The sequence below is a fragment of the Sturnira hondurensis genome, unplaced genomic scaffold, assembly GCF_014824575.4.
Source record: "Sturnira hondurensis isolate 20B ecotype Veracruz unplaced genomic scaffold, ASM1482457v3 Scaffold0021795, whole genome shotgun sequence".
In the NCBI taxonomy this organism is placed as follows: domain Eukaryota; kingdom Metazoa; phylum Chordata; class Mammalia; order Chiroptera; family Phyllostomidae; genus Sturnira; species Sturnira hondurensis.
In genome coordinates, this window is record NW_028094426.1 from 12,142,460 (window position 1) to 12,169,393 (window position 26,934).

General features: G+C 39.7%; 1 protein-coding gene across 1 annotated transcript in view; it reads left to right on the plus strand.

Moving 5' to 3' along the window:
• Positions 1–26,934, plus strand: part of DUSP16 (dual specificity phosphatase 16) — a 78,999-nt gene that overhangs the window by 13,896 nt on the left and 38,169 nt on the right. Inside the window, exon 3 of the mRNA XM_037033999.1 lies at positions 26,336–26,928. Within this exon, the coding sequence (XP_036889894.1) occupies positions 26,701–26,928 (228 nt within the window). The 5' untranslated portion in view covers positions 26,336–26,700. The remainder of the gene's footprint in view (positions 1–26,335; positions 26,929–26,934) is intronic.

Sequence of the window (26,934 nt, forward strand, 5' to 3'; positions counted from 1 at the left end):
TATCATTTACTTGAATTGTTTCACAAGACTTCCCCCACTCACAGTAGAGACTCGGGAAGTGGTGTATGGCTAAGGGATTGGGGTTTCCACGGTTGGTGCAATGGGCATCATGTGTCATTTTCTGGGCTTAGAGTTGCTGTTACCCAGGAAAAACTGGAATTTTGTTATTGAGTTGGAGGGGGAGAAATGTCTGTTGGGTAGCTGGATAATTGTGTGTCTGTCACAAATATACAGAAAGGGAAGCACAAAAGGTATTAAGTAATTTGTTCTTTTTTTTTTTTTTTTTAGTCTGGAGACTGTTTTAAGTGTTCCCCAGAAACAAGGCCAAATCCGTTTTCTTTTTTTTTTTTGGTGGAAGATTATGCAGACTTGTATCCCAATTAGTTGTAGAGCTAATAATTTAGAGACAATAAGGTCTCAGTTTTCTCAACTGTGAAATAGGAATATTGTATTAGGTAATCTCTGAGGTGACTTCCAGTTCTAAAACTCTTACCTTGTTTTTTCCTTGTCTTTTGACTATTTTACATTTTATTATCTTTTTTTATTAAAAAGTTGACAGGATAAGAGAGAGGCTATGAAAATATATGGTGTTTTTAGGCGTCTTCTAAATTTTTATTTATTTTATTTATTTATTTTTCATTTTCTGTGCCCCAGGCATGAAACAGCTCTGGCCACCAAAACAGGCATTAAGCTCGGGTGAACTGAGCACTTGTTTCTCAGTCATCGAGATAGCTGAGTATTATCTTCAGTAAAGATCTTGGTGGTATAGAACAGTGATTTTCAACCAGTGTGCTACAAGAATTTTTAAAACATGCAATACCCAACCATTTGGTTAGGGGCACTGACCAGTCTTTTTCCTTAGATTGGCGAATAAAAAAATGATAATGGCCAACATAACAATAGTTGTCCAGTGTGAATGAATCAAAATTATACCTATTTTTTGTCATATTTTTTGCTGCAGAATTTTACTCATTAGTTTGTGTGTGTGCCACGAGATGAAAAAGGTTGAAAATCACTGGTATAGAAGGTTAAAGCCAGAAATAGATTTTGGCTTTGTGGCAGTTACTCATAATCTGCCCCAAATTTTCATTGAAAATAGAAAACCAATTGCATTTTATTTTAATAGGGGACCATATACATATATGTATATTATCAAAATACCTTTAGTATTATACAGTATTCTGAGAAAATGCCCCCTGTCCCAACAGAGGAGGCATTTTAAGCACTGTTGTTAAAAACTTGGCAGAACATCCCCTTTTGGCCTTTGTTCTTATTTGTTAATAGTGTTCGCGCTGTATATTGGCCTTAGATAAAATTAAAGGACCACTAAAGGAAAACGATTGCCTTCATGCACCGTGGCAACTAAACTTCACTTGAATGAGGCAGAGCCTTTGATATTTCAGGTGCCCGAAAATGGGATTCCACTTGTGTTACACAGACAGCAGTGGTCTGGTTCCTCACGTAGACTCCTGTCAGGATTGTGTGAATTTAGGTACACAGTGAATTGAAACTCATATTCCCATTTTAACAATTATGCTACTTACAAAAGAGGTTGTAAAAACATTGACCTAAAAAAGGTTAACCTTCTGTTTACCAAAAATCCTATGGAAGGATCTGACTGTATTTCATTTGTGGTTTGTCAGCATTGGGAAATCCTGGAGATAAACATTATTAACTATGGCACTTAGAGGCCAAAAAGCATATCCAGTTTGGGGTGTATTTTCAAGAATAAAATGCATGTATGTGTATGTGTTTAACAGCTTCTTAAAACAGCTTAAGGGCAAGTGTCTAATTTTATTACCTAAGAATATCCAAGTATCAGTTAGAAACTTTCCTTCTACTAAAACCCCTTTAAGCACGTTGTAACTAAAACAATTGTTTTCGTTTTTCATTATGTGAATGACTAAGAGCCTTGATAATATAAATATTCGGGAAGCTTGATTTTATAGCTTCTCGATTTTATAGCCAGCAATAAAAATTACGTACAGCGGAAAGCCCCTGCTTATCTTGTCTGTAGTCCCAACTAAAGACAGACTCAAGTGGTTTTTTCTGGCCAATGAATGACCTGTGACACAGGATCGTAGATGTTGCCAGTGGCTGTCTCATTATAGAATGTAATTGATGTGATAGAACTTTAGAGAAATATAGTATTGGGATGGGGGAATTTCCAAGTGCCAAGTGTTGCCAAGTGAACCATTTGCTAGGAAAAAGTCATTTTATACAAACTTTAAGTAAAAGTTACCGTGAAATCGGTAGGTATTTTTGTTGAAGAAATGACCTTAATTCATTTCTTAAAATAAGCACTTTGGTTTCTGTGTCTAGTAAGCTTTTTTCTGAACCAAAGATTCATTGTTTCCCCCGGTGGTCATCCGCATGTCATTGTAATCAGCATGAACAAGTATTTACTGAGTGACTTCTAAGAGTGAGGTGTTAGAAGGGATGCAAAGAAGTAAAGCATGCCACCTTGGTCATTAAGGAGTTTATTGTTGCCATCATTTCTTTATTGGTTTAAACAAGTTCCCATGAAAGTCTCCTTATTTTTTACCCCCAGGGTTCTTCAACCGGGGGTCCAGCACACTATTTCCCACTCTTGTAGGCTGAGAGAGAAAGTCACAGTCAGAAGCAGAGGTCAGTCCACCCAGAGTCCTCTCCTGGACATTTTACCTCTCTCCTATGACTGCAGACTTGCGCTGCTTACTCGCTGCTTTTGCCGGGTAGTTCAGGAGAAGGAAGACCGTGTCCTCGAGCAGCTCTTGGCTCTTTTTAGAGTATGAAAGGTTGGGAGGGACACAACAAGAAAAAGTAACAGACCGATGCCGTTTTCTTTCTTTAAATTTTTTTTTATTGTGGTAAAAACAAAATTTACTATTTTAATCATTTTTAAGTGTACAGTTCAGTAATGTTAGCTATATTCATGTTGTTGTGAAACAGCTTTTTTGAACTTTTCATCTTACAAATCTGAAGCTCCAGATGCGTGACAAAACAAATCCCCTTTTCTCCCTCTCTCCTCAGCCCCTGTTAGGCACCATTCTACATTTTTTTCTATGAATTTGACTGTTTCAGCTGCCTTATGTAAGTGGAATCATGTAAGTGTGTTTTTGTGATCTATTTACTTAGTATAGTGTTATCAAGGTTCATCCACGTCGTGTCATGTGACAGCAGCTTTTAAGGTGAATAATTGTATCATTGTATATATGATCACATTTTGTTTCTTCATCTGTCAGTAGACATTGGGGTTGCTTTTGGCTGTTGTGGATAATGCTGCTATAGACGTGGATGTACATATATCTCTTAGAGACCCTGTTTTCAGTTCTTTCGGGTATACATTCAGAAGTGGAATAACTGGATCGTATGGTAGTTTTACTTTTAATTTCCGAGGAACTGCCATACTATTTTGCATAGTGGTTATACCATTTTGTAATCCCACCAAAAGAGCACAAAGGTTCCAATTCTTCCACATCATTCTCAACATTTGTTTTTTTCTAAGTTGTGATTTATTTGTTTGCTTTTAATAATAGCCATTCTAACAGGTATGAGGTGATATGTTATTGTGGTTTTGATTTGCATTTCTCTGATGATGAGTGATGCTGAGCATCTTTTCATTACTTGGCTAATTATTTGTATATCATCTTTGGAGAAATGTCTGCTTAAGTCCTTTGTTCATTTTTTAATCCAGTTATTTGATTTTTCTTTTTTATTGAGTTGTAAGATGTCATTTCCTTTTAAAAATATGAATAGCACCTTAGAACTCGTCACAGATTGGGTGTGATGTAGTACAGGGATGAAAACCAGAGTGAATGGATGTGGTAACTGCAGCGTGGCCTCTCCCCTCTCTGCATTACCAGTGCAGCTTGCTTAGTGGAGACCTTTGTACTCCAAAGAGGATAACACAACTGTGGGGCAGTTACACAATGGAATACTACTCAGCCATAAAAAAGAAGAAAATTTTGCCCTTTGTGACAGCATGGATGGACCTGGAGAACATTATGCTAAATGAAATAAAATACCATATGATCTCACTCATGTGGAATCCACTGAACAAACTGAGCTAACAAGCAAAATAGAGACAGACTCAGAGAGCAGGAGGACAACTCTGGGTGGGGGAGTTAGCGGGTGGAGGGATTGAGCCAAAAGGGGAAAAGACTCATGGACACGGACAACAGTGTGTTGATTCCTGGGGGGAAGGGAGGTATATGGGGGTTAAATGGTAATGGAAAAAATACAATAACAATAAATTGAAAAACATTTTTAAAAAACAGGACTGGGGACCTCAGATTCATTCTCTTCTTCCTCATTAGCTGTAAAATCAGTGGTGGACAAGACAATAACTGAGGTATCTTCCAGATCAAAAATTCCGAGTTTTGAGAGTATTATCTTTTACTAACTGACTTCCAGCATCTAAAATCTCTTTGGAACTTTGATGATACCTGTCTCCTGGACTGAGAAATCTTTGTATGGCCAGTATAAGGCACTCCACCAAAGCGCTTGGACCTTGGGTTTTCTGACTTTTTAATCTTACCCATTTTTTTCTTGGTACTGCTTCAAATCCTGCGCTGAAATGTTAATTTTTTAACTGTTGCTATACACAGTCTTTGAGTGGGCACGCCATGGAGAGGTAGAGCTTGCCCTTTGCCCTGGCGGTATAACAACAGTTGTTTTTTTTTTAAACCTTCTTACAGTCATGAGGAAACAGAAGCCAAAGTTCATTGGGCAGTGTACTTATTGTTTTAAATACGTAGAGTAAACAGAACAACCACTTCAAATTCAGCGTGTTTTTATCTCTGTAAAATCAGCTGTATTTTTGTTTTAGATGCTGGCTTTAAAGAGACATTACCCTGAAACAGACACACAGATGCAAAGAACAGGCCCATGGTTGCCAGATAGGAGGGGGATTGGGGAGGGGCTGGGTGAAAAAGGTGAAGGGAGTAAAAAGTGCAAACTGGTAGTTACAAATTAGTCATCGGTATGGAAAGTGCAGCATAGGGAATATATTATAGTAAATAGTATTGTAATAACTATGTATGGTGCCAGCTGGATACTAGACTTATTGGGGGGGGCATCACTTCATAAATTCTATGAGTGTCTAATTACTCTGCTGTCTACCTGACACTGCTGTAAAATAATACTGACTGTCAGCTGTAGTTGACAAAAAAAATATTGCCGAATTCATCTGTCTATTCCTCATTCATGACTTTCATAGTGGTACCTATCATAGCAAGTAAAGGAAAGAAGTATGATTGTGGTGGTTGAGGTGGAAGGGGTACTGTGGACTCTGCTGTGATAATCTTAGAATTACTGTTAGGTCCCATTAGGTTGATATTTTGATTTCTTTTGCGTGTTGTAGATTCTAACTGACAGGTAACCAATCTTTAGAAAACCTAGCTTAGTTATATGGTATTCAAATTTAATGTTATTGCCATATGGTGCTGTGATTAAAATGCTCTAATGCTAACAGTACTCTATGAGGTAATAAGGTAAACAAGCCAAATACGGTAAACCAAATAGGAATGGATGAGGAATATGCATGGTGACTCAGTAAATGAGTTATTGGGAATTTCTGCAAGAGAAACCAATATATCTAGTCTAGTATTGTCCTTGTTCTTGACTGTAGTGTCTACATTGCTTTCTGGCTTGTTGCTAGCATTGGAACATTACCAAATCCTAACTACTTTTGCCAAAATATTAAATATAGCTGGGTGTATGAACCGGGAAGTCATGCAGGGGACTAAGGCAACTTTAGAGAGCTATATTGTGGAAAGCTCCATAATGTTCAGGGCCATCCTAGGTCATTCTTAACTTAGATTATCCAGTCAAGGCAAGGATTGAAATGCTTTTGGTAACATTGTGATGATTTCATTGCAAAAGATTATCTAGGCCCTGAGGGGGCATCTCGTCACCATCCCTCTGATCATAGGTTTTAATTTAATTGTGAAAAAAATACAACCACCAGAACACTGGTGAAAATGAAAAGGTAAAACTAACTAGTATGGTTGGTTATAACTACAGGCCAGAATTCATTAATGTCATTGTTCTCTATTGGGTGTTAAGATTCCCTGCCATATGATAGCATTTCAGAAGTATATAATATATAAAACAGTCAGATGTTTTAATTATTTATCCTGTTGTTTATGTTGCATGGGATATATCTTATTTCAATAATGTAATTTCATTTGTGGTTTCTAAAAGTATGTAATGTCACTGTTACTACAACATCAGTCATCTGTAGCAGAAGTTCTTTTTCCTCTGGATGCCTCAGAATCCATACATTAAACTTGAGAGTGGTACCTGAGGCTCCAGGACTGCGCCTTTGTCACCATTTCTCTGATGCGCTTTGTACTTGGTGGGGAAAGGTCTGTTAGGAATTAGGACGGAAGTGATCACAGAATTCTGTCTGGATGGTAGCTTTTAGAATATCATTAGACTTGTCCATGTACCATCTTATTTATTATTAGAGTAACTTAAGATTTGCCCATAATTTATACAATAATAAGTAAGCTTTTCTCACTAAATAGGGCATATATGTATACAAATATTTTGATAGTACTCAAAAACCAGTTAATATAATTCACTGTAAAAACAATTGTGAGAAAGTGGAAAAACCATCTGACTGTCTCACTGGATTCAGACAAAGCAGTTCTTAAAATCTAGTATCTGTTTGTGACAAAAAACTCCTAACAAACAAAATTAGGGACTTCCCAAATCTGGTACCAAGATCTGGTGAGGATGGAACTGTTGTATGTTGCTGGTGGGAATGCACAATGGTGTAACTACTTTCAAAAACTGGCAGTCTCATAAATATAAACGTACACTTACCATGGGACTCATCAGTCCTACTCCTCCTATGTATTTACTTAAGAATAATGGAAACTTATGTTCACACAGAAACCTGTGCTCAGATGTTTATGCAGCTTTATATATACTCACCAAAAACTAGAAAGAACTCAAATGTCCCACAGTGGTGAATGAATATACAAACTGGTACATCTGCACAAACTATTGATGTGTGCAGCAACGTGGATGAATCCTGAAACATTATGTTGAGTGAAAGAAGCCACTCTCAAAAGACTGTGCAGTATATGATTCTGTTTAAGTCGTATTCGAGAAAGGCAAACTACGGGTATTGAAAACAGGTCAGCGCTTGCCAGGGTTTGAGGGTGGGGAGGAGGTGTTGTTTACAAAGGAGTGGCATGAGGGAGTTTTTTGGTGTTATTGAGAACTTTACACCAAAAAACATGAATTTACACCAAAAAGCTTTATATAAGTTAAAAATAATACTTTTTAAAAAGTAAGTTCAGTAATATTGCTAGATACCAGGTCAATATGAAAAAAATCTGTATTTCTGTATAGCAGTAATAACCAGAAAATGAAATTTTAAGATGATATAATAGCATAAAAAAATATCAATACCCAAGACACAACCTAATGAAAGATTTCCAAAACCATAACAAGGAGCTGATTTCAAAATTTGTATGGAAATACAAGTGGTAAGAATATCTAAGGTAATAATACTGAAGAAAAACAGACTTGCAGGATTTACACAGTTGGTCATGCAATACAGAATAAACAGATCAATGGAATTGAATAGAGACTAGTAATAGACCCATAAGTATACAATTATAAAAGTTAATAAATCTAAGTATATATATATTGGTGTGTGTGTATATACATACACACATGCACACAATTTATGATTAAGATTGCATTCATTATACAGCAGTGTGGAAAGAAAAATTTTTAAAAAAATCTTTATTGTATTTAGTCCCCTTATATTCCCCTCTCCCCAGCAATCACCACACTGTTCATCCTAGGTCAGTTGCCTATCCATATTTTTAAAAAACCTAATTTTTACCCTATCTCTTATCATACACAAAAAATTTCAGGTGAATTATAGATTTAAATGTAGAAGGTTTAAAAAATCTTTTAGAGGCTCTCAGCACGTTAGTCATCAGATAAAACCATGTGAACTACCACTGCACGTGGGTCAGAAAAGCTAGCATTTTAAAACAAATAAGATTACAACTTGAAAAGGTCAAGTGTTGCAAGGTTGTAGAGCAACTGGAGGTCTAAATACTGATGGTGGAATTGTAAATCGATACTTTGGAAAACAGGTAGTACAGTATTATGGTAAAGCTCTAATACTCATCATGCCTCTGACGCAGCAGGTACACCTCTAGGTGTGTACCCAACAGAAGGGTGTACTTACAGTCACCAAATGATGTGTGTAAGAATGTTCACAGCACAATTCACAACTCCAGACTGGAGACAACCCAAAGGGTCTGTTAGGAGAATGGATAAATACATTGTCTGTCGTATTTTCAATGAAATACTATATAGTAGTGAACTGTTGCTAATCACAACTCCATGGGCTCAAATATTATGTTGAGCAAAAGAGTTCAGGCACAGAAGAATTCAGAAAAACAGGCAAAACTAATCTGCGGTGCAAAGTCCTTTAGGGAGGAAGGGAGATTAGTTGATGGGATGGTATATGAGGCTGACGTCTAAGAGTCTTCTGTTTCCTGATCTGATGGTACTTTCATGAACATGTTAAATTTGTAAAAGTTCCTTAGACTGTGTAGTCATGCTGTGTATGCTTTTTGGTATATATGTTATAGTTGAATTTTTAAAAGTTACTTAAAAGAAATATTTATTATCCATAGGAGTGATTGGCATCCAAGATTGTATTAGTTTCTTTTTTCATCAGAAAAGTTCATAGTATCAATGTTGTAAGAAAGAAAATTACTTGTATCTACAAATACAAATAATAAGCTACATAAATAAATATAGGGAAACAGGCTTAAATTCTTTCCTAACTAAATCAAGACGTTCCTAGGCTTCTTGAATTTTTTATTGCTTTGTTGCCAGTGGTAAACTCATTCTTCCTGTATCCCGGTTTCATTTTTTTTCCCCTTTACAAAAGAACTATTTTTGGAAACCATTCTATATCAGTGCATATAGACAGAATCTTTCTTTTTAGACAGTCATGTGGAATAATACTACATTGATAATACATTTAGTCTATCATTCATTGACATTGAGATTGTTTCTGTTTCTGACTTTACAGTTAAAATGTTTCAGTGAACAATATTTCACATATGATATACTTGGGCAAGTATTTTTTTTTTAATCAATGTATGGTTGTCTCTCATGCGTCCCCTGCCGGAAACTGGCCTGCAACCCAGGCATGTGCCCTGACTGGGAACTGAGCTGTGGTGGTTTGGTTCACAGGCCCGTGCTCAATCCACTGAGCTACACCAGCCAGGGCTTGGACAAGTACATATATAGGACAAATGATTGGAAGTAGAATTTTTATTTTTATTTATTAATTAATTTATTTATTTATTAAGTTGGGATGAGAAATCACTATCCTTATTGTCCTCGTTTGAAATAACATTCTTTTATTTCATTTTCAAATAACATTAGAAGTTACATGAGACCAGTCATTGGTTAGGACTTTCCTATTTTATTTAGCTTTGATTTATATCAGCACTTTTCAGCTTGGCAGCTGTTTCCACGGACAGCCTTCTCCTGGTACCTCCAGGCGACTGATACCTGGGTCCCAGCCCCAGAAATTTCTGATTGAATGAGTCTTTTTTTAAAATTTAGTTTTAGAGAGAGGGAGAGAAACATCAGTGTGTGTTTGCCTTTTATGGGCCCTCTACTGGGGACCCAGCTGCAACCCAGGCATGTGCCCTGACTGGGAATAAAACTGGTGACCCTTTGGTTCGCCGGCTGCTGCTCAGTCCCCTGAGCCACACCAGCCAGGGCTGATTCATTGAGTCTTATGTGTGGCCAAACTTTTAGATTTTATTAAAACAATTTTTTTCTAGAAATAATTTTAAAATCACAGAAAAAATATCGTTGCCTGTTGTTAATGGTTGCTCCTTTTTCTTTATCACTTTCTCTCTTGTTACATGAAGTATTTTTCCATTTGAAACTAAGTTGCACACATGAGGCCCTCTGTCTCCAAGCACTTCAATGAGTCTGCGAAGAACAGGGACATTCCCGCCCACAGTAGAGCTGTCATTGATTTAATACCACTGTCCAGCCCACCCCTTGTATTCTCATCTTCTCAGTTGATCCAACAAGAATCTTTGTAGCATTTTCCCCTCTAGTGCACGATCCAGTTTGAGGATCAAATGCTGCATTTACTTGTCATGTATCTTTTTAGTTTTCTTTATATTGGTAGTTTCTTGGCTTTTCTTTGTATTTTTTTTTTGAATAACAACTTTTGGGGATACAACATAAAATTTTGTGAATTGAGATATAACTCACAATTATTTTAAAGTATACTGATCTGTGGTTTTCAGTATACTTACAGAACTGTGCAATCATCACCACTGTCTAACTCCAGAGCATTTTTGTCATTTCCAGAGCAAACCCTGTGTACATTAGCTGTCACTCCTCAACTGGCCTTGCTCTTCCCCACAGCCTTGGCAACCCCTAATCTACTTTCCCTGTGTATAGATTTGCCTGTCCTGGGTATTTCATATGTATGAATTCATATGCTATGTGGCCTTTTGTGTGTGTCTTCTTTTACTTAGCATAATGTTTTCAAAGTTTAGGGATGTTGTAGTAGGTGTCAATATTCGTTCGTTTTTATGGCAGAATAATATTTCATTTTGTGGGTGTATACCACATTTTGCATATCCATTCGTCAATGGATAGCCTTTTTGGTCATCATAAATAATGCTGCTAAGAACATTCTTGTTCATGCTTCTGTGTGTCCATGTTTTCAGTACTCTCGTATCTAAAACCCGAGCTCACTGTGTCTCACTGTGTCTCACTGTAGCCCTCTGCAGAACTTTCTTGTCCATTGTTTCCTCTAGGGTTTGTAGTGGATCATCAGTTGTCAGAGAAACCAGTGGCAGATGTGGACCAGGCAGTTTCGTCACTCTGAAGTTGTCTGTAGACTAAAGAGCTTGAGGACCATGGGTCAAGAACGTAACTTCTCTGTAGCAATTATTATAGATTGTCCATCTCCTAATAGTCCGTGCTTTTTGCCTACCTTACTGGGCCTTCCAATAAAATGGACTAATTTTACTAAGGGTCCCTTACTTGTTTTTCCTGCTTAGCTTTGAGGATGTTGCTGTCAAGCAGAAATAATGTCAGTGTTGTCTTGTCAGATAACTGTCTTATGTTTGTGTTTGTGTTGGGGGAGAGGACTGTGTGTACCTGTGATCTGAAGGAAGATGTATCTCTCCCCACCCTGCTTTGCCTCTGCTAAATCAGTGCCACAGTGAGAATCAGCAACCTACCTGTCTCCTGAAAATGAATCTGTTTCCTGGCAGGAAGCTCCCAGCTGTCAGGGAACAGCTGGGTGCCTTCAGAATCCGCAGGAGAGTTTGCTGGCTAGAGATGTCCTCACTCCACACTTCTCTTGGCCAGAGGTTGTTGGTGAGTACAAAGAGATTGTGTAGCAGCACCCTAAGTAGTGGGGGTAGCAGGGCATTCCGAAGAAATAAACGTTGCTGAGCTCTCTCACTTCTTTTTTGTTGACTTCCAGACGTCACCACTAGAAGTTTTTTCCCTTTCTTACTCTTGGGTCACTTATATACTGGGCCTTGTAGGTATGTGTGTACAAGTTTTATTTCTCTGATATTATCTTAAATTGTGTCCTGCAAAGGTGTCTGAGCAAAAAGGGTTGCACAACAAAATAGATGTTCAAAAACTGTTGTGTAAGTGAGTGAGCCACAAGTTAGACCCTCTATTCCAGGGAGACCGTCCAATGAGCATTTTCTAGTGTGTTTCTCTTGTTGTATGTCAATCAGGTATATTATTGAATAAAAACTGACTCTGGTTGAATGCCACATTTTTTTTTTAAGTAATTGCAGGTACAATCTTGAGAAGGATGAGGAGGGTGTCCTTTATTTAATGTAATATAGAATGTTTGGCTGGAGGCCCAAGTCTTGGTTTCCGTCAGCAACTTATTAAATGCAGTTTTACAGGTCTGGATTAGAGGGAGGGATTACGAAAGATTGCCTGCCGGTAGTTATGGGGAGTTCCATGGAGATGTTTAACTTGTGTTCATACACAGGTGAACAGTGAGCTCTGTCTTGTCTCCTGCTAACCTTTAGAAATCCTTTCTTAACACATCTACACCTTAGAAATGATGGAGAAAGGTTAGAAACTGGATTGCTTCAACCCTAAATTCTTTTATCGAGCTGGAATGAGGCTCTGTGCCCCAGCGCATCATTGTGTCCTTTGGTGGTTGTCGTAAGCAGATTGTTGTGCTCCTGTATTGTTACTGGAATTAAAGAATCTGTGACCTTGGGAATTGGGTCTATTACCTGACCATGTATGCAGAACCCCAGACTTCCAGCAGATTTTATAAAACCCACACCTCAAAATATGGGTCAGATGAATTACAGTATTGTGTGTGTCACCAAATTTCTCCTTTCCTTCTTCCTCTTGAACTTTGCCTTCCAAGTGGCCTGTGCTTTGTGACCCTTTCCTAGACAGGAGATAAAGAATCCATCTCTACCTGTTTGTGTAAAAAGACTGATGCCTGGGCCCCACTCCCCAGAGAGTCTGACTTACCGGGTTGAGGTGCCTCAGAGTAGTTAAGAGTTCCCCAGGTGATTTTAACGTGCAGTCAAGGTTCAGCACTGCTGCATTAGCCAGCGTCTCCTCCATTAATTCTGGATCAAGTTGCTTTCTGTTTAGCAAATATTGTAATTCACAAAGCACTATCCTTCTGCACACTATTCTCACAGCATACAAGCTTCCGCTTCCCAGGTTCCTTATTCTTTGTGAGTGTTCTATGAGAGCTCGTTGCCTCAGCATTTTGTCCTCTCCTTCATACACTTGTATATAATTTCACGGCAGGCTGGCATTTGGTGAGACCATCTCTCTTCACAGCCACTCATGTCGAGTGCTTAAAAGGGTGTGTGTTTTCTCACTTTTTGAAATCTCTTGTTTTCTGTGCCTTTCACAAGCCTATTAAAATTTGCAGAATGTTTGGTAAGCCCTATAGGGTTGTGGAAAGCACTGCTCTGTAGAAGCTCTAGTTTCTGTTCCACCATTGATGAGTTGTGTAACTGGGCCAATACCTAACATTTTGTAAAAGGGTTATTAACCTACCAGAAGGCATGCATTAGACTAAGTGGAAATCCTGTTTCAGTGATAAGATTTAAGTTTTTCTCTGGCTGGCCTAACCATTCCTCTCATTGGCAATAACCAATGTCATTATTTTTAGTTCAGACAGCTTTTGCACCTTTGTGTCCTCCGTGTGAAAGAGACTAAAAAATCAACATGTCGTGAGGACTGATTGATGATAAACATTGAAAAAAACAAATGTGTCTTTCACACTTGCCCGATCCTAAGAATCTCCTGGGGCATTTGTTAAAAATGCGCAGATTCACAGTCTACGCTCCAGACCCCAAGTCGGGCTCCAGGGGAGGGGCCTGGGTAATCATTCCTTTAAACATTTATTTATTTATTTATTTATTTATTTATTTTTAGAGAGGGGGGAAGGGAAGGAGAAAGAGTGGGAGAGAAACATCAGTGTGTGGTTGCCTCTCATGTGTCCCCTACTGGGGACCTGGCCTGCAACCTAGGCATATGCCCTGACTGGGAATCGAACCAGTGACCCTTTGCTTCACAGGCCTGTGCTCAATCCACTGAGCTATACCAGCCAGAGCGTCATTTAAAAAGTCTTTATAATTAAAGTATATTTTAAAAATTTTTTAAATTAAATTAAAAATATGGCTGCAAAAAATGTTTTTTCAGCAGAAGGAAGTTTGCATTGAATGTTATTCTGTGTCTGAATGTTACTCTGTGTCTGAAATAACCCAGACCAGATGGAGTGACTTATTGCCTAAGTACTTTGAAACTTGTTACTCAAATGTCACTTCTTGATGGGATTTTCACTGCTTATCTTATTGAAAATTATAAATGCCCCTCCCCTATGTACATTGGTCTACTGTTGCCTTATCTTTATTATTTACATGTTCATTTCATTTGAATCTTTTTTTAAAAATATTTTATTTATTTATTTTTAGACACAGGGGAAGGGAGGGAGAAAGAGAGAGAGAAACATCAGTGTGTGGTTGCCTCTCACGTGGCCCCCACTGGGAACCTGGCCTGCAACCCAGGCATGTGCCCTGACTGGGAACTGAACTGGTGACTGAACTGGTTCACAGCCCGTGCTCAATCCATTGAGCTATACCAGCCAGGGCTCATTTGAATCTTTTAAAACAGAAATGTATTCAGAAATTACTCTACTGAAAATACTAAGATACAAAATTGGGACATTAAATGCCATGCTAAAATTAAAGTAAAAAGAATAGAATAGGAAAAAATTTAATTTGGACTGATGTTGGTTGATTGTGCTATATAAGTTTCAATTCTATAATATATCATCTATATACTGCATTGTGTGCTCATCACTCACAGTCTGGTCTCCTTTGGTCACTGTGTATTTGATCCCCTTTACCTTCTTCGTCTTCCCTCATCCCCCTGACACTCCGGTAGCCATCATACTATTTTCTGTGCCTGCGAATTTGTTTGTTTCATTTGTTGCTTTCTGTTACACATCCCACATGTGAGTGAAATTATATGATTCTTGTCCTTTTCTGTCTGACTTATTTCTCTTGGCATGATACTGTCAAGATCCATCCATGTAGTCACAAATGGCAGTATTTCATTCTTTCTCATGGCTGAGTAGTATTCCATTTTATCACATTTATTCATCAGAATTTTTTTTCCCCATTCATCAGAATTTTTAATTGATTCTTGTTATTAGACAAAAGTGGGAAGCTGCTCATAGGAAACTGAATGTAGCAGGCTTTCAGTAAATGAACACATGCCTGTTTTTCCACTAACTCATTTAATTTTTCTTCCTGGAGTTTTGCAGATTAGCTATGGTCTAAAACCCTAGAATTCAGAAGAAAAAACACTACTTGCAAGATCAAAAAACTGAACATTTACTGCATTACATGTAGAGGGCCTTTTAGTATCTGATACTTAGTGCTGTGTGGAGCTTAATGTGCTGATAGCAAATGTTAATGTTTTTTTTTTTAACCTATTTGAGAATCTCTGCAGTGGGATAAAACAGTAGAGCTTTGTAAACATTATTTTTGGGGTCTGTGCTCTGGGCTACATTTTAGATGAGACGGTGAAATCAGATATTTTGGTATTTAAGTCATTGAGTTTCTTAATAGACAACACTATGTCCTTGCTTTATACTGAATTTCACTTGTGGCAAGCTTACTGTATTTGTAATGATTTTGTGTTAAATTTTAATTTGAAATATGGTCTTTGATACTGAAGGTTACATTTGGAAAAGGAACATTGCCTTGTGCTGAACCATATATACTTACATTGCTTTGTGTGGGATACATATATAACGCCTTGGAGCCTGGCTGTCATGGGGATGTGTAATTACATTTTTAAATCTCTCTAATTTTTTCATGCTACTAAGTCACTGTTGAATGAATCTGGTGATTCTGTATTAAAACTTACTTTGGTTGATGATCATACAAAATATTTTTTTACTTAGCTCATGCAGAGAATAGGACTCAGTATTTCAATTTCCAAATCTTTTCTTTCTTCCTCTGAATGACATGAGCATGACTTGAGTTGTGACCCATTAAAACCATGTATATTTATTTTTTGTTGCAAGTGTTTTATGTATATAATGGAAAATTTAGAAATTACTGAAGACTATGAGAAAGTCCTCCCATAATGTCAACATTCAGAGTCCATCTGTTTACATTCTACTTTCTTTAACTTTGGTCTTTTCATATGCCTAATTCTTCTGGTTTTATAAACAGTGACCTGACTAGTACAACTTGAACCTGTACATACTGCTCATTTTGCTTGGTACTGGTCCATTTGAAGCAGGGACAGAATAGAGTACTGAGATATTTTCAGATGCTTTATGGTGGAATAATTTAATAATGTAGTTGAAATAGTCATTTTCATGGGCACATTCAGGCAGGAAGTCAGTTACTTAGTAAGGGTATATTCTGTGCCAGGAACACTGCCTTGGATTTCGACCATCACCAGTCTCTTGGGTCTTTCTTTTCCTGTCTGATTTTTGTCGTCACCATTCTAGGCAGAGACATCCTTGGAATACTAAAGCTGTGTGGTTGTAGCTAGTCAGTTTCCTTCCATTTTTCCTCATTTCAGTCAGTAGAAAGTTATGAGTGAAGCTCTTGCAGTGGTTTTTCAATGTTTTGTTCAGAAAGCTCAGAGTGGCTCGGCGGCTTTCGGCTTTCAGGAAACCTCACTGGAGTATTCTGTTTCTCGCTGATAGAATCTGTGCTCCAGCCAGGAAAATCTGCACCGCCGTCCTTCTACCTTAGCTCATGCGCTTTCCTCCTCTGGAGTTTCATTCCCTCTTCTCTGGGGCAGCTCATGTCCCTGTTTTCCTTCAGACTCCAGGATGCCTTCCTCTTTGCTGTACACGTGCTAGCATATTATCTCCTCATATTTTTCCAAATGTCATTTTTCAGCTGTATTAGGGATCTGCTATCCCTTCTGTTTTTACCCACAGGGCCCTCTATTGGTTTAAAAACCCATGTTGATTTAATTTAAACCAATACGGGCACTGGCATTTTTCAGGGTGGGAAACAGAGGCTGTGATAGGAAGGTGCTCACTGCTGCGTGTGGCTTGCCCAGTCCTGATGGACACGATGCTGGAATTTGTAGAGGGAGCAAAATGTGATACCATCCAAAGTGACAGAATAACCTCTAAACAAGGAAAAAAAACCCCAAACAAATAACAAATAGAATCACCATTTTCACAAACTGTCATTGTAGAGCAAGTGTTTTGTGGGCAATCTCATTATTTTGGACTAGGGTATTTATTTTATTCTGCGGGTTGTAAGCCTTGACTATTTATTTTGCTATTCAAATTGTGTGAGATGCCCTTTATAAAAAACATGGCCAATAGAGTTCCTGAGATAAGGAGCCCGTCATTTTTTAGTGTTCCACTCTGCCGTGTTTCTCTTTGAAGATCCCTCTGGATGGGGTTTTGCTCAAAGGGGAGAACTGGTGGCTCACCCTGGGTTGGGGGGCGGGCCAGGCCAGGCGGGGGGAGCTCCCGGCCAGGGTGTCCGTCAGACTCTGGGTGGAAGACAGCTTTGTCCACACGTGCGGAGGTTCATTTCTGCTTTAAGAACCTGGGTAGTAGGTTATAAAAGAAATCAGATCTTGTTAGTTTTCTTATATCTAGTGTGGAAACATTGATAATTTGTGTTGTGCTCTGAGAGTTCGATAGGGGGTTAACCTCTAGTATCTAGATCATCAGGGCATTTGAAGGCTGTTGAACATGTGAGATACTGAGTGAATCATACCTACTCAGTATAACTGTGGATGAAATAAGAAACTGGAAAAATTTTACCTCTCTCCTCCAAAATAAGTTTTTGTTTTACCCCAACAAGTAATCAGAAGATTTTAAAGGTTGATAAAACACCTGAATCCATGGATGCCTATCTTTAAAACGATCCAGGGCAGTTAGGATTACTTGTTATAATATTAGGACCTCAGCAGCACCCCCCCCCCAAAGTAAAAACAAACAAACAAATAAAATAGATTAAGGATGAGGGCTTAACGGTAGAAAGGAGGCTTCCCTCTAATCATGAAGAGAGAAACGAAGATGATACAAAGGGGAGGGGGAGACAGGGAACCAGCAAAGCCTCTAAGAACATACAAGGGCACAGAAACTGCAGTTACATGATGTGATGGAGCCAAATTGGAGGGAAAAGACAGGAGGTGAAAAGGACAAAGTGGGAAAGTATTGGACGAGGACAGGGAACCTTCTGGCTCCCTGCATTGGGCTGCTCTGCGGACCCTGGTCTTTGTGCTGCCCTGTGTGCTGTGATCCTGCTGCCCAGGTCCTGGCCTTGTCATTTGCTTTGCCCTGGGATGCGGCTTCCTGATACCATTAACTGCACCCTCCCTCCTCCCTCCTCCCCTCTCCCTCCGTGTCACCATCAGGGTCCCTGAAAGAGGGACAGATGCAGCACCTTAAATTAGCACAGCCTAGGATCCTAGAGTGAGCAGGGATGCTGAAGCCCCCTGGCCTCCCTCCCCTTCTTTCTCCCTTACCTGGGAGAGTAACTGGTTCCAGGGGAGGCTCCTGCAGAGAAGTGGAAGTTCTCGCCTCAGAGCTAACCTTGGAAATCCATTGCAAGAGAAGTGATCTGGCACAGTGGCCATGCCGTTTGTGGAGCCATTGCCCAGGAGTCACCCATTTTAATTTGTGTGCTGTAGGGTATCAACTCTTAACTCCTTAATGTGACTGCTTAATGATCTAGCTAGCCCTGCTACTCAGACCATGGCAGGACACCCTTCCTGAATCAGACCCGAGGTGCACCAACAGCGTCGTCATGTTCTTGGTGAAATAATCCTCAGATGTTAAGTTATTGCAGGATTTCTTCTTCTGCAGGTGAAAAAAAAAATAGACTTAGGGCTGTCAAGTGAGTCTCAGTAGGACATATTAGCATCTTTGAAGAAGAGCTGAAATTAGGAACAAAGTTTCCTGACTCGTGGTCCAGTGTTTTTATTTTTTTTTAAACAGTGTACCATACAACCTCACTGTTTCTAAGTTCCTGGGATTAGTTTTGGTGTCAAGGGGCAAAGAGACTGAGCAGGCCCAGGATGGCGGTACAAAGCTCGTGGTGGGGTTTTTGTGACTGTAGGGTTTTGTAGCTCCTGCTTTTACGGTTAGTGAAGCTGAGCAAGGGGCCTGCAGCTACCCTTGGGCCTGGCTGGTGTCCCATTTTTGAGGCCCCAGAGTTATTTTTAGCCTCAGGGCCTTGGAAGCAGGTGTGGTCCAGGCTTGAAGGCCACGCCTGGAATGTGTTCAACTCTTGTTGTGCACGTCTGTTTGGGAGCTGAGAATAGTGACGAGGCTGCTCTATACAGGACTTTGTCAAAAGAATCTGTGCTCTTGCAGCAAGAGGAAGGAAAGTCACACAGTTTCATTTGCAGTCTTTAAGCAGGTTTACTTTGGAAACTTTATCAAAAGAAATAGATTTTAAGAGTGTTAGGGAATATATTAATTTTGAAAAAACTAGCCATAAATCCTTTGTATATGGAAGAAACTCAGTGTTACGAGTCATACCCCACTGACCTGTTTTAAAAGCCCAGGTATATAAGTCACAAGTGTGTGATTTAAAATTTAATTTTTCTTGTCCTGCCCCTCCAAACATTATTGTTATGGAAAGTAATTCTTTCAAGTCCATTTGTGAAGCAGAAATTCAGCTTTTGCCCTGAGGGAAAACATAGATTTTTCTCTATTGTATTTGTTCATTTTCTTACCTCACCCAAACCCACGCCTTTGTTAAGAGCACTGGTCAGGGGAGTGTAAGCAGGACTGCCTCGGACACCTGGGCCTGGTGCTAGAGGTGCGTTGTGCCCTGTCCCTGATTTTTTTCACTTTCCAAGATTGTGGAAAAGATACAACAGTATTTTTAATTGCCCAAGCAGAACTATTACGTGTGCTTGAGGTCCTACTTTACCTACTGTTCTGTAACCTGATTTTATTCTCTTAATGTATCATGACCACTTTTCATTGTCAAAAACTATACTTTTGCATCATCCTTTTAAAATGTTGCATGATACTGTGTTGTAGGATTTTTCATAATTTATAACATCCATTTCCCTTCTCTTGCTCGTCCTCTTTTCCAGTATTTTTAACGTGTGTTTTAACTGAAAGGTGAGACAGTTCCGTGTAAGTCACTCTGAAAGCATTCTTGTAAGCCATTTGGCATTACATGCAGAAAAATGTAATTTGGCATTCTAGTTTTGCTTATTTTAGTATTAGGGGATTTAAAGTAGGGAAAATTCTGGAATATTGTTACAAAACTTGGTCTCAAGTGGAGGTGATGGGAGAGTTTGGTGTTGATGATTTTTTTATTGTTTCTCTTGCTTGTTCCTAGAGCTTTCTGATCTTCATTGGAAAAATTAAATTACGGCCCCTCTTCCCGTTAGACTGTGTTCTCAATTGTCTAGGTGTTTACCCTGGCCATAATATCTTTAATAATTCAGCTCTTTGTCAGGAAACGTACACCTTATCTTTCTTGCAGTGGGATTTTGTTGTTTTGGGGGTGGGGCGGGAGAAAGGCTGTAGGCTCACGGTGGTGGTAACCGCTGCCTGCGTCCGGTGATCGAACTTAGCACGTCCTCATGGTACCTGGTGCACCTCTGACCCGGAGCGCTGCTCGACAGCGTTTTCCATTATTTTAATGGAATGGCCCTTCAAACTAGCTTCTTGTTGCCTAGATCTGTTCAAGTATTTATCTTGTTTAACACGTCCTTGATATTTTTCTATATTCTGTGCTATAAAACCAAGATTCTCTTATTGGGCGCAACATGTTCATGTAGCTGGAAGAATTGTATTAAATTAACAATAATTTAATCTTTCTTATTACAGAATTTCCTTTCATTTCTTTGGCAAATAATGCACTAAAACAGGAATCACAGTTTTTCTCTTTGAAGTTTTATGGAAGAAATAGTACTAAACTTTCTTGTATATGTACTATAAAAGTTTAAGTACCTGGAAATGCTTTATAGATATAGCCATAGTTCTGAAGAAAAACTGAACACCTGCCACATCTTTTATGGCCATTTGCCCAATTCAGCATTACCTTGGCCAATACACACATTGGCCTCAAGCCTTTGACAGACACGGAGAGCTGCAGTCTCCCAGGCATCCACGTAGCTCACTCTCACCTCCCCCATGATCTTGACTTAACCAGTAGAGTAAGGCCTTCTCTGACTATTTTGTTTAAAATTTTAACCACCTATCCCAGCTCCTCCTTCCCTGCTTTCCTTTTTCTCCTTAGTACTTACCATCTGTCATAACAGCATTTTGCTTTTCTTGTTGCTTTTTAGTATGTGTCTCCCCCGTCACTACGTTAAGAAGCAGGAGGACAGGAATTTTTGCCCACTCCAGTTCTGCAGCACTCCCTGCTGCAGTGCCTGACCCTTAGGTGCCCAGGAACTACTAGGTGGCTGAACGTACTACAGTAGGCCTGGCAGATGCCAAAGGAAACCAGGATGCACAAATTAGTCCCCATTTGACCTCTCTCCAGTTTGTTCTGAATCTCTCCTCTTCAGTCTCTAGACCATCTGGATTTTAATACCCTTCCAAAACATTTTCTCCTTAACTCTCAGATTAAGCCAACCCCCCGTCATATTTTCTCTTGCCCAGGGACTCCATCCAGGACCTTCCATTCCCACTCCCTCAGGACCTCCACCCCTATCTCTGGACCCTTCTTCTACTAGGGAGAGTCCTTAGTTCTCAGGCAGGACACCAGGAGGAAGCATTCAATGGAGAGGGGTATGTGGCAGAGCCTTAGGGGTGGTGAGGGCTGTGTCTAGGATAGATAGGTGGTTTGGTGGAAGGAAGAGGAGAGCTCAGGCGGATCAGGGATGGGGACGCTGCTGCAAACAGGTGTGCATAAACAGGAGGCAGTGCTAAGGAGGAAAGATAGAGGCTCCACCCAAGCCCATCAGTAAATCCCACGAGTGCCCTGCTGTCCCTTAACAGAAACTTCGTGAAGACTTCTCCCAAACCTGGACTCTGTCTGGGCTGGCTTGTGTTTGCAGCAAAGGCATTACATTCAGTCTTTGAAGGATGGCAGCTCTTCCATCCATTATCTGTGGATCCTTGAGATGTGTGTAAACAACCTGAGCCTCTGATAGGAGTGAGTTCTTTCAACGTGCTATTAAATAGTGAGAGGTGGCTGGATTTTATGCTGCTAACAAGTGTTGTTTCTACATCTAGTACTATCTAGACAGTTGTGCTTCAAGCACTCAGTCCCATTATTGCCACCACTTGTCAGAATATGTGTCCTCGAGTTTGGACTCAGAAAATATAATCAAGACATTAATAAGCAACTAAAAACATATGACGCTCATATAGCCTTCTTGCTGTTGGGGGTTTTTTTGTTTGTTTTTTGCTTTGGTGTTAAATATATTTTACCAAACACCAGACATCAGGATTTCTGTCAGGGTTAGCCCATGGCATATGAGGCAGAGTTACTGTAGTCAGTGTAGAGTGATTATGGTCCACAGGCAAGGTGTTCTGCTTGCTTCCAGACATCATAACTTGCTTTTTCCCCTTGTGATTTGTTCAATTTTTCTGTTACTGAAAGTCTGTGCTTAAGGCTCTACTGAAAGGCTGTTTGGTGTATCTTGTTGCCTATTTCTTCAGTTTTATTGAAGGAAAAAAATTTAAGACTAGCCTGTAGTTTAATAAAAGTAAACTTCTCACCTGATTATATCCTTTCCATAAATTCTCTGAGAATTTGAACTTGAGCTCAAGCCCAACCAAATAAGGCTCAGTTGTTCTCACTGAACAGGCTTTTTAAGCACCCCATAACTGTAGGATCCTTTTCCTTCTGAGAATTTCTTTGGAAAAAGGAAGTTTTTAAAATGGAAATGTGCCTCTCTGAGGGGTCCTTCTCATGGATCCCAGTTTTCAGACCAGTGGACGTGTTCATGAGCTTTGTCTCTGACCCTGCCTGCCATAGGCCTTGATGTGGGCCTTGGGAGTGGAAATGTTGGGGCAGAGGTGCCTGGTGTTGACAGAAAATAACCCACGGGTAGATGTGGAAACTGTGTGAAAAAGGTTCTCCCCTTTTTTTTGATATGCCCAGGGTCAGTATGCCTGACTTAGGAGCCGGGATTGTGTCTGATAAGTTGAGCAGACTGATGCCTCATCTGAGAAGGGGAGAGAGATGCTTAATAAAATCATTAAAAAGGACCTTAATCTTTTAAAAATTTTCTGGTTGGGCACCAGCTTTAAAAGCTACAAGTACTGAAGAAAATCAAAAGAAAACATTTTTGTCTTAGCTCATTACTCTAATGGCAGGCGTTGGTTTTTATGCAGTTAGACTTTATATTGTTAATAAAACAGACTCCACAAGTTTACTTTATCATTAAAATAATCTTGACTTAGAGTTCTCTGACATAACTAATTCAGTAGTATACTTTATTTCATTGATAGTCTATTTTTAAAATTATCCCCCCCCCCGGAACATGCTTATTGATTTTAGAGAGAAGGGAAGAGAAGGAGAGAGAGAGGGAGAGGAAAGAAATAATTGATATGAGAGAGGAACATTGATCAGTGGCCTCTCTCATGTGCGCCAATTGGGGACTGAACCTGCAACCCAGGCATGTGCCCAGACTGGGACTTGCACCCACAGCCTTTCAGGTGACGACGATTGGAATCCACTGAGCCACACCAGCCAGGGCTTCATTGATATTCTTTACAAAGTTGGGTGCAGAGTGAATCTCAATAAATAAAACTCTACTGATTTCCATTATAAAGTCATAGATACATTTCTATAGGTAACCAAATGGAATTTAACATGGGAAATAAATGACAGAAAACCTTTAAAAATTGTATATTAAAAGGGGAAGGTTCTTATACAACTCATGTTAATATTAAATGTTGTAAAATATTAAACATAAATTGTTTGCTGAAATGCAGGCTGTATCTAAATTGGCATTTCTTTAGGGATTTGCCCATTGTGTTCCCTGGCTTGTATAGTCGTTTTGTTATACTAACATGTTGTCTCAGCCTATCTCTAAACCTTCATAGATAAAGTCTTTCAAAACCTTTATTTCTGGGAGTGGGATACTTTGCAAATATTTGTTTAGTGGCCTTGGTTAAGGTTACTGGTGTTCAGTTTGATAAATACTAGTTTGTTGACTTTTTTATTTTAGAGAAGTAGACAGCTGTATTGTGTGTATAGAAAAGGGTTATTTGCAGTAGTGGTCTTCTGAAAGGAGGTAACAGCTAAAGTGCTCTCACGGAATTGAGCTTGGAAAAGTCGGATGTTGGGCCTAAAGGTGTGATAGGGGGGCCCCGGTTGGCCTCTGGACAGGTAGAGGGGTGTAACTTGATCTTCATTTCACTTCCACTCCTTTGCTTCAATTACAGTTTCATATTAAGGTCACTTTTACCAGGCCTTTGCTTGGTCAAGTAAAGGGTCTTCCTGTATCTGGAACTACTGACTCCGTTTCTCTGGGCAGGATTGACCATTTTCTGTCCAGTAAGAGATGGTTTGCCCTAGCCAGTCTTTGGTGTCATGGTTTGGGCTCATGAGACTTGGCTAAAGGGAAGCAAAGATGAGAACTTCTAATTCAACTCTTGCATGTTTGCTGTCATCTCCCTCTCTTTGTCCATTGATCTGCTAACCCAGATAACTGCTTTGTCCCATCCGGATTTTATCATTGCCAGGAGCCAATCAGACTCGGAGACTCAGTGCCATTGTTGGAGTCAGCTTGCTCCTGTTCTCAGATTTCCACTTTCTGTGCCACCCAGGCACTCTCATGGACAAGTCACGTCATTCTTTCTCAGTTCAGTTTCATTATGGGACGGGCACTTAGGGAAAACAGGGTCACCCAGTAGGAGGAGCCCTGGTTGGGGAATCAGACAGTCTGAGTATAGGACTTTGCATTGCTGTGAACTGTGTCACTGAGCAGTCAGGACTTGATTCAGTGCTGTAGCCTTGGCAGGTGCTTTGCAAGGGTATTAGTTGATTGGCTAGGACGAATTCTGTGCTCTAGTTTCTTCATTTGAAAAGCAGAGATGACTTATACCTCATTGCCATTAAGCTAAAAATAAATACGTTAATGTAATGAAGACAAGAAATGGACTGATAATGTAGTCTCTTTAGAGCTGGTTTGTGACGGGTCCAGGTGGATGGGATGATTTCTCAGGCGCCTTCTCACTCTGTGTGCCTGGCTCTGTATAAGGGGCACAGCTTGGTGGAAGCTGGACTGTAGGAGGATGGAATGGCTTCTGTTTTCATCTGCCCAGTGGTGTCTTTTAGATTCTAGATGCAGGGCAGCTCTGTTCACTGTTTTCCAGCTTTTCTCTGTATAATGTGTAGTTGCTTTTTCACTTACTCATGTTAGAAAACTTAGATAATTTTGTATTCAAAACAGAGTTTGTGAGGAAACAAGGCCATCAATATATCTACATTTTCCAGATGAGGAAACTGTGGTTCGGAGATATTATGTAATTTGTCCAGCATTATATAACATGTAAATGCAAGGCCACTTCTCTTTATGTCCTGCTACCTCTTCTCTGTGCTTCACTTTCTCATTTCTAAGTCTGAACTTAAGAAGCAGGGGATCAGTGATGTCTGGGGGCTCTACAGTTCTGCTCTGAAATCACTTAATCAAATATTTATTCAGTATTTTAAACTGCTTTTGGAACAAGGAAGATTATATTTATCACAGTGTCAATTGAGTGTCTTAGGTGCAAAACACTGTGGAGGTGGGAACCGTAATACAAAACCTCTGCCATCAAGTACGTTATTCTTTAGAAGTTGAGTGCCCATGGATGTTTAGTTTTATGTAGCAGAAAATTTCACATAAGCAGAGACGGACCAGGGGAGATAGGAATTTGAGAATGTTGAAGGTCAGGGTGAGGTCCAAGCTATGGATACAGAGCTCCAACTAGTAGTAGGAAATGGTTGATGATAGGAGTTTGGTAAGAACAGGAAGCACTGGGTTTAGTCTGAAGGGCTCTCTGTGTGTAGGTTGCAGTCCCAGAGTCAGTCCTAGGTTAAGGTATGAGATTTTTCTAAGGAGGGAGTCAATGATTCTCTTAAGAATGAGGCACAAGAAACTGAGGGGCGAGTCGGTAGAGAGTCAGGGAACTCTGGGGGGGCACGGCCATTTGGGGAACTGGCTAGGGTTATAGCTGAAACTATTTTGGGTGGAGCTGGGTACCTCACAGGTGCCCATCAGTTAGCTCAGCAGTTGGTATGACAAGAATATTACTCACTTTTCTGCCTCTCTTCTCCTCCCTGAGGTCACTTTAAAGGGATGTGTGCTGTTTGCGCCATGGAGTGTATGTGTGTGTGCACAGCACACTCCGACCACTACAGTAATTCTCAAGCCATCAGAAAAGGTTTTTTGTTGTTGTTGTTCTGAAAATAGGGGATTTATGCCCTGGCCCTAGGCTGTTGTTCTTTGTGTTTTTTGCAAGAAATAAGCAAAGAAAATGGAGGGGACCCATTTGGAATAATAACACTTCAAGCAGCTTTATATAGTTCTTTTAATTTCATGCTATAACTCATTTAGTTCTGGGTCCATGCTGATTATAATTCATGAATATATCTTGTTTTGTCTTCTTTGTGTTTTTATATTTTTGAGGTAAAACTGAATTATCATTAGCATGCTTTTCTGAAGCCATACCCAATTCTCCTTTTTGTTTGTTTGTTCAAATGAAACAGTGCATCAAGTATGGAATTAGATTAATGGAGTAAATATTATGAATCATACACTCTCTCTAATCCGACGCGCTTTCTTTTTTTGACCCCATGTTTTGTTTTCTGTCTGTCTTTCTCTCTTCATCTAGGCTTTTCAGTCCAGTGTCAAGCTGTTGCAGCGGGGGAGCAAAGGTAAAGAATGATGTAATGCACTGGCTGCCCCAAAGCATCTTTTGTTGTGGAATGGTTATTCCAGTCATCTCTTTATGAATCAACTGTGAGGGGCTGCTTTGTGGAAGGAGTCCTTTGCGAGAGCACATCAACGGGAAAGAGAAAGAGACATTCACTTGGAGGGCTCTTGCTGAAATGGGTTTAACTCTCCTTTTGCCAGTCACCACCAGCCTGACCTCATACATTTCTAGTACAATGGAGTGGCTGAGCCTTTGAGCACACCACCATTACATCATCGTGGCAAATTAAAGAAGGAGGTGGGAAAAGAGGACTTATTGTTGTCATGGCCCATGAGATGGTTGGGACTCAAATTGTTACTGAGAGGTTGGTGGCTCTGCTGGAAAGTGGAACGGAAAAAGTGCTGCTAATTGATAGCCGGCCATTTGTGGAATACAATACATCCCACATTTTGGAAGCCATTAATATCAACTGCTCCAAGCTTATGAAGCGAAGGTTGCAACAGGACAAAGTGTTAATTACAGAACTCATCCAGCATTCAGCTAAACATAAGGTAAGT